Source organism: Chanos chanos, chromosome 7 (genome assembly GCF_902362185.1).
Source record: "Chanos chanos chromosome 7, fChaCha1.1, whole genome shotgun sequence".
NCBI classification, from domain to species: domain Eukaryota; kingdom Metazoa; phylum Chordata; class Actinopteri; order Gonorynchiformes; family Chanidae; genus Chanos; species Chanos chanos.
Genome location: NC_044501.1, coordinates 42,544,489 through 42,553,587, shown reverse-complemented (window position 1 = coordinate 42,553,587; position 9,099 = coordinate 42,544,489). Strand labels below are relative to the sequence as shown.

The window sequence follows — 9,099 nt, the reverse complement described above, 5'->3', positions numbered from 1 at the left end:
TGACCTGGTTAATGGTTTTGTTAAAGTAGGGGTACGACCGTCATTGCCAGTAAAAGGGGTTGCGTTAATTCTGGGGAATGATCTGGCGGGTGGTAGGGTGCTGCCTCTGCCAGAAGTGACTGCTATGCCCACAGAGCAACCCCAGTCTGGATGGTCTTGCTCGTGAGTTTCCTGGTGTCTTTTCTGCCCGTATAATGACTCCTGCTCAGTCCATTAAATATCAAGACGCTGTTGATCTTTCCGAGTCATTTCTCGCTCCCTCCGACCAAAACCCACTGTCTGAGGCATCGCCAGTCACGGACTCCATAATTCATTGTCCTGTCGGCAGCACTGAGTCTGTTCGTAGGGAAGAAGCGTTTAAGTTGCCGGTCACCCGAGAGCAGCTTCTATCTTGTGTCGTGTGTGTTTGTTTTTGTGTACAAACTTGGTGTATTGTATGTGATGTTGCGGGGCAAGTTTGTTCTTATGGGTGGGGGTGTTACGTGCGGCGCGTTTGTGTGTGTGTTTGCGTCTTGCTGCGTCCTGTGTTTTGTTTTTCTCTCTCGCTCCTCTCGCCTGTCACCTGACGCAGGGATCCAGCGGTGGCGCGAACAGCTGCCACTCCCCACCTGGCCTGGTGTTGCGTCCCACCTCCGTGTTCCCAGCCAGCCAACCAAAGACGGAGCACCCCTCGTCGGATGGCCAACCGGAGATGGGGCGCGGAAATTTAAAGATGCCAGTTGTTAGCTGTGGTAGATTTTCGGTCTCGTTTTGCGTTCGCTTGTGCTATACTGTGTTCTAATTACTCGCTGTATATCGTGTTTGACTTTTGTTATTATTGACTACGGATTTGGATTACGGATTGGTTTTGGTTGCTTTCGATTGGCGTGGGGAGAAGAATAGGTAAGAAGGGGATCCCCGCGCTAGGAGTTAACTGTGTATAGGGGTTAGGTTAGAGGCGGGTGCCACTATTGTATGTTTTGTTTTGTAGGCAGTGAGCGTAGTTAGGTTTATTTTGGCTCTGCCACCTTTTTAGTTTCTCGTAGTTACGTGTGTGTTTCCGTAGGTAGTTAGGGTGGTTTCTGTTATATTTCGTTCATTCCTTTGGCACCGTCTGTAGTTCTCTCCCCTCTCCGCGTTCAGGTGTAAATATTTCTGTATATATATATATATTCTTGTAAATATTCTTTTGGCATTTGTAAATATCTTTAATACATTGCACTTTTTTTGTTGTACATTGCTCCCGTGTCCGTGTGTTTTTTCCCCTCGCACCGTCCCAATCCGACACTGGTGGTGGGTTTCCTTTATGCTACGTCCCTGCTCATACCCCTAGACCCAACTCACCATCTGGGACGTAACAATAATAAAGTCATAATTCCGTGTGTATTTAAGTGACTTTATATGTATTCCTTTTATGCACACCCACGTTGGTATCATAGTTCTAAGTTTTTTGTTTGTTTGTTTGTTTTTATTACAGACAAAGAGGTATCACACCATGGTTAAAAAATTTGAAATGATAAAATTCAGTTTTAAAAGAGAGAAAAAACAGCGATGTTGTACTGACCAGACTGCAGTGTCCTATTTCCTGCCTGAGTCTCCACTCCTCCTCCTGTCTGGTTCTGATCTTGGTTTGACATCTGACTGCTGCTGTTTTTAGAGAGACAAAGATCACTAACATGCACAGCAGTTAATTACAGGTGTATAGTGTAAGGAAAGTTCATGCAGAATTGTATACTTACAAACATCTATGGTTGAAGCAGGAACCTTGAATGAAATGTGAAAAAAAATGTGAAGTATTATATACAGTAAAAGCAATTATTGACTTGTTATTATTATTCAACATCTCCTCACATGAAAACAGTGGGTAAGCCTGTAGAAAAAACACATTGAAATGACCTGATTTTAAAGCACTAAGGCATGAGAAAATAGTTTTACAGTTGTATGTAGAAAGTGCAGATACCTTCTCTTTTTTTGGAGCAGTAAAACAGGATCATTAGAATGATGATCACAAAGACAACACCCAGTCCCACCACCACTCCTACTGTTACAGCAGAGGATCCACCACCTGACACTGAATCTATTCACACACACACACATACACACATGCACACATGCACACATGCACACATGCACAAACACACACATACACATAAGTAGTATACTCAAACTACTGCAGTATCACATTGGAGTTAGGAGCAGAATAAAAAATATTACGATCTCACCTCTGACAGTGATCCAGCTCTTTGGTGACTCTCCTCTCTCTGGGTGTTTACACCAATAGAGACCCTCATCTGACTTTGAGACAGTAGGGATGGTCATCTCTCCTGTAGTCTGATTCTGGAGGACTGATCCATCTTTATAGAAATCAGCTCTGAGGTCTGAGGGGTCATATCGATATCTACAGTGCAGAGTCAAAGTGTCTCCCTCAGTTACAGGATGGACAGGACTCTCCAGGATCACATCACCATCTACAGAACAGAGAAAACATTAATGCTTTAATATGGATACTTCTTAACACTGTGAAAAATGATATAATCTCTGGGGTAATACTTATATAAGGTCTGACTTTTAAACCTTAAATGATGTTCTGTGTGTTTGGAAAAGAGTTAAAAATTTGATGCTTCAACATTATGTATTAATTTACTTCACCATGTATCATCACTAATTTTCACAGATATGATTTAAATGTGACCGTTGAGACTGACATGTCACTGTAATGTTGAGAGGATTACTGTTCCCTCCAGAGTCAGACTGACACCAGTACACTCCACTGTCTGATGACTGGAGGGAGCTGATGCTACATGTAGATCCTGTTACTGATCCCCAGTCTGATGAACAGCTTGACACCTCTCCATTATCTGTGTATCGTCTCACTGTCCATCCAGTAGAGTTACTCTGTACCTCACAGCTCAGTGAGAGAGAATCAGATGTAAAGTGTTGAGTTTTGTTGGAACTGATGATCAGAGAGGCTGGAGGAGACAGACCTGAGACACAGAGAGATGGGACTATAAAGGAAAGACCTGATTCAGAAACTGAAACAAAAATAAATACATTTAAATGAAAAAAATATTGTGAATCAAACATTTGATTAAAAATACATAACAATAGCAAAAAAACAAACAAACAAACAAACAAACAAACAAAAAAACAACTCAGAGGTAGTCTCAGGATCGACAACAAAAAAGAGAAATCAGTCAATCAATACATCAATTAATCAATCGGCAGGTCTATTAACTCACCAGTGACCCACAGTGGCTGTGTTGTGCTGTACTCTGAGTAATAGACTGGGTTTCCTCTCTGTGCTCTGCACACATAAACTCCTGTGTGTTTAAGAGCAGCAGGGCTGAGAGTGTAGGAGCCTCCAGCTCCTCTGCTGCTATCTGAGAGGAGTTCTACAGAGTTAGAATGAACCCTGGGTAGCCCATCTGTGTAGGGAATGACTCTGTACCAGAGGAATGTCCAGCCTGTAGAGGAGTCTTTAACCTCACAGCTCAAAGTCACTGAGTCTCCTTCGGTCAGGCACATCTTTGGAGAAACACTCAGAACTGACTGGGCTTTGTCTTTTAGAATAGAGAAAAAATTATAACTTTTCCTATAATAAGTAAATGAATTGTGTTCAATAATCAACGCAAGCGTCATTTTTTTCTCCTTTGGACGTAAATGATAACAATGCTTCTGAGTCTCCTGTGAACTCACCTGATGACACAGTCAGTGTTACAGCATCACTCATCTCTGAGTTCTGTGAGTCTCTTCTGTGTTTTCCTCTACAGGTGTATTCACCACTGTGGGACTCAGAAACAGGACTGATTCTGTATTCCTGATCTTTACCGACAGGACTGAGTGAAGAACTCTTCTTATACCAGCTGTATTCCCAGTCACTGTCTCTCTCTCCCTGTATTTGACATCTGAGAGTGACAGTTTCTCCTCTGAATGTCTGTTTATCAGGCTGTAGGATCACAACAGCTTTTGGACTCCCTGTAGAATAAAATACATACCACACAAATGTATAACACACAAATATAAAACAAATACAGAACAGAGATTGACACATCTAAACTCTACAGAGAAAATACACCAAAATACATCATAATTATGTCCACATAACCGAGTGGAAAACTTTTATAAAAGTATATTCCAAACTCCATCAGAGTCATGTCCACGTAAATGTATATAAATATTCACCTGTAACATTTACCCAGACTGCATCACTGTATTGTGTGTAGTAGACTGGGTTTCCTCTTCCAGCTCTGCACCAGTACTGTCCTCCATCCGAGTCTGTAACAGAACTGATTGTGTTGGAGTCCTTATCAGTGTGTGTCAGTGCTGAAGAGTCCTGAGTGTGTCTGTACCAGTAAAACACCCATCCTGTGGACTGGTCCAGTTTACAGCTCAGAGTAACTGTGTTTCCTCTCAGTACTGCTCCTTTAAGACTGGAGGTGAGTTGAGGTTTTGGTTTTGATCCTGTAGGAGAATAATGAATAGTTTAGACTCTACACTGTCAGAAATATTATATTGTCCTTTAAGTCAGTATCACATTAATCACTCACCTCTCACAGTCAGAGAAACAGAGTTGCTTCTTTGTGAGGATGAGGGTCTGTAATCACTCTCTCCCTGACACCAGTACTGATCCTGGTCAGTTACAGCAGCTGCTCTGATGGTCAATGTGTCTCCAGTTATAGTGTAACCATTAGACTGAGACACTGCAGTCTGAGTGCTGCCTTTATACCACTTATATCTCCAGTTCCTCCCAGACTCTATCACACACTTCAGACTGACTGTCTCTCCACTGTACACAAGACTCTCTGGTTGCACAGTGAGTGTAGCTGTGGGTAAGTCTGTAGACATGAAGACAGTGTTACTAGTACTTTAAATTCAGCATTTATTTTAGTCAGGGACACTCGGTGTGACCTGAAGAGAACATGAAGAACTGTTGAAAAGGTTTCTGAAATACAGTATCGTACAAGATGAAACCAACGTTAATTCTAAAGTGACAGTTGTGGGGTTTTTTTTGTTTTTGTTTTTTTTTTTTTTTTTTGTTTTTTTTTTTTTTGTAATTAGTCAGTCATTCTTACTGATAGACACAAAACAAATCAAAACAATTCAGAAATGACCAAAAAGAGCATCAGGGTGATTGAAACAGTTGTCTCTACATTTGTGCTCTTGTTTTTAGAGTATGAGTATTAAAATACCTAAATGGAAAAACAAAAGCTCTACTTTTTACCAAGATATTTTCATTATAAACATCACAACAGTGATATACAAGTGCTTGAAATTGTAGTGTAGTTTGTTGAGGCAGGTGAACAGTGTAATATTAAGGGTTATGCAGAGATTTGTAATGTCATTTTATGGAGAAATATTCTTTTCTTGAAGATGTTTTTGATGTCTGCTGTCATTTTAACTTACTGACCTCTAACAGTGAGAGTGACAGGACTGCTTAGCTGTGAGGATGTGGGTCTGGAATCTCTCTCTCCCTCACACCAGTACTGATCCTGGTCAGTTACAGCAGCTCCTCTGATGGTCAATGTGTCTCCATTTACAGTGTGATGTCCAGATGTATACAATCTAATGTGAGAACTGCCTTTATACCACTTATATCTCCATCCACTTTCAGTCTTTATCTCACACGTCAGACGGACTGTCTCTCCAGTGTACACAGTGGTCTCTGGTTCTACTGTCAGTGAAGTTGTTGGCAATTCTGTGCAAATGAGGGAAAAGGAAAGAGGAATATTAAACATAGAACATGATTCCAACAAGTCTTCAGAAATGTGTCTGAGATTCAAACTATTCCTACAGATATTATTAAATGTTTTATATGAAATGCTGCACATTCATTTTAAATTCAGAGAAGCTCTTAAGAGTGCTTCAGAGGTATCATACAATTTAAAGGTTACTCAGAATAAGACTAGAATTACCTGGAAAATATTTTAGCAAATCATTGAATAAGACAGTTTACCTCGAACAGTGAGAGCAATAGAGTTGCTTCTTTGTGAGGATGTGGGTCTGTAATAACTCTCCCCCTGACACCAGTACTGATTCTGGTCAGTTACAGCAGCTGCTCTGATGGTCAGTGTGTCTCCAGTTATAGTGGAACCATTAGACTGAGACACTGCAGTATGAGTGCTGCCTTTATACCACTTATATCTCCAGGTCCTCCCAGACTCTATCACACACTTCAGACTGACTGTCTCTCCACTGTACACAAGACTCTCTGGTTGCACAGTGAGTGTAGCTGTGGGTAAGTCTGTAGACATGAAGAAAGTGTTTATAACAAATTAAATTCAGCACTTATGTTCACTGACACTCTTTGTGACCTGAAGAGAAGGTTAAGACCTCTTAAGCCAGTGTTTGAAATACAGCCTTCCACAATATGATAAACATTAAATATAATCTGACAGTTATGTTTTGATATGATTACTCAGGAAATCTTATTCAGAACATTAGGACATAACAAGATTCACCTGTCAGAGCCTTAGAGTGAGAGAAAGACTGTCTCTCTACATTTTTGTTTGTTTTTAAATGCTAAAATTACATTAAATGTTAAATTATATTAATAGATAAACAAAAGTGTAGATTTGATAGAAAGGCTTTTGCATAACAAAAACAATGACAGTGAAATGCAAGTGCATGAAACTGCAGGAGTGTTAACAGTGACAGATAACACTGCAACATTATGGGTTATGCAGATATTAGTAATGTCATTGTATGTAAAACCATTGATTTTTTTATTTATTTATTTATTTATTTATTTATTTATTTATTTATTTATTTATTTATTTATTTATTTCTTAAATACATATGTGTTTCATGCCTATTGTCATTCTAACTTACTGACCTCTAACAGTGAGAGTGACAGGACTGCTTAGCTGTGAGGATGTGGGTCTGTTGTCTCTCTCTCCCTCACACCTGTACTGATCCTCATCAGATTCAACAGCTCCTCTGATGGTCAGTGTGTCTCCATTTACAGTGTGATGTACAGATGTAGACAATCTAATGTGAGAACTGCCTTTATACCACTTATATCTCCATCCACTTTCAGTCTTTATCTCACACTTCAGAGTGACTGTCTCTCCAGTGTACATAGTGGTCTCTGGTTGCACAGTGAGTGTAGCTGTGGGTAAGTCTGTAGACATGAAGACCGTGTTATTAATACTTTAAATTCAGTATTTATTTTAGTCAGGGACACTCGGTGTGAGCTGAAGAGAAGGTGAAGAACTGTTGAACAGGTTTCTGAATAACAGCATCATACGAGATTAAACCAACGTTAATGCTAAAGTGACAGCTGAGGGTTTTTGGGTTTTTTTTGGTTGTTTGTTTGTTTGTTTGTTTTTTTATAAATAGTCAGTCATTCTTACTGATAGACACACAACAAAACGATTCAGAAATGACCAAAAAAGAGCATCAGGGTGATTGAAACAGTGTCTCTGCATTTGTGCTCTTATTTTTATAGTATGAGTATTAAAATACCTAAATGGAAAAAACAAAAGTCTACTTTTTACCAAGATATTTTCATTATAAACATCAAAACAGTGATATACAAGTGCTTGAAATTGTAATGTAGTTTGTTGAGGCAGGTGAACAATGTAATATTAAGGGTCATGCAGAGATCATTTTATGAAGAAATATTCTTTTCTTAAAGATTTTTGTAATGTCTCCTGTCATTCTAACTAACTGACCTCTAACAGTGAGAGTGACAGGACTGCTTAGCTGTGAGGATGTGGGTCTGTTATCTCTCTCTCCCTCACACCAGTACTGATCCTCATCAGATTTAACAGCTCCTCTCATGGTCAGTGTGTCTCCATTTACGGTGTGATGTCCAGTTGTAGAAAATCTAATGTGAGAACTGCCTTTATACCAATTATATCTCCATCCACTTTCAGTCTTTATCTCACACTTCAGAGTGACTGTCTCTCCAATGTACACAGTCGTGTCTGGTTTTACTGTCAGTTTAGCTGTTGGAAAGTCTGTGTAGATGAGGGAAAAGAAAAGAGGAATATTAAACATAGAACATTTACAAATCACTCAGTATTATCACTGACAGAAACAATGTAACTGCTGTAACATAAACAATGTTAAAAATGGCCTCTATTTCTCTTTACTGTACAGTGAACAGAGAGACACTTTGCAACTTTTTGAAATCACTATTTGTGCCTATCTTGTCTCAAAGATTTGTTTTCTTGTTGTGGATTCCAACAAGTCTTCAGAAATGTGTCTGAAATCCAAATTATTCCTACAAATATTATTAAATGTTTTATATGAAATGCTGCACATTCATTTTAAATTCAGAGAAGCTCTTAAGAGTGCTTCAGAGGTATCATACCATTTAAAGGTTACTCAGAATAAAACTAGAATTATCTGGAAAATATTTTTTCAAGGCATTGGATAAGACAGTTTACCTCTCACAGTGAGAGTAATAGAGTTGCTTCTTTGTGAGGATGAGGGTCTGTAATCACTCTCTCCCTGACACCAGTACTGATCCTGGTCAGTTACAGCAGCTGCTCTGATGGTGAATGTGTCTCCAGGTATAGGGGAACCATTAGACTGAGACACTGCAGTCAGAGTGCTGCCTTTATACCACTTATATGTCCAGTTCCACCCAGACTCTATCACACACTTCAGAGTGACTGTCTCTCCACTGTACACAGGACTCTCTGGTTGCACAGTGAGTGTAGCTGTGGGTAAGTCTGTAGACATGAAGACAGTGTTACTAGTACTTTAAATTCAGCATTTATTTTAGTCAGGGACACTCGGTGTGACCTGAAGAGAACATGAAGAACTGTTGAACATGTTTCTGAAACACAATATCATGCAAGATGAAACCAACATTAATTCTAAAGTGACAGCTGTGTTCTTTTTTTTTTTTTTTTTGTAATTAGTCAGTCATTCTTACTGATAGACACAAAACAAAACAAAACAATTCAGAAATGACCAAAAAGAGCATCAGGGTGATTGAAACAGTTGTCTCTACATTTGTGCTCTTGTTTTTAGAGTATGAGTATTAGAATACCTAAATGGAAAAACAAAGCTCTACTTTTTACCAAGAAATTTTCATTATAAACATCACAACAGTTAGATACAAGTGCTTGAAATTGTAGTGTAGTTTGTTGAGGCAGGTGAACAGTG

General features: G+C 39.3%; 1 protein-coding gene across 1 annotated transcript; it reads right to left on the bottom strand.

Moving 5' to 3' along the window:
- Positions 1–1,557: 1,557 nt before the first annotated feature.
- LOC115816402 (Fc receptor-like protein 5) lies at positions 1,558–7,109 on the bottom strand. The gene is made up of 5 exons (XM_030779358.1): positions 6,812–7,109; positions 3,676–3,954; positions 2,685–2,963; positions 2,209–2,447; positions 1,558–1,626 (listed from the first exon to the last, which is right to left on the bottom strand). Exons 1-5 carry the CDS (start codon positions 7,107–7,109, stop codon positions 1,558–1,560), a joined length of 1,164 nt encoding a protein of 387 aa, XP_030635218.1.
- Positions 7,110–9,099: the final 1,990 nt, after the last annotated feature.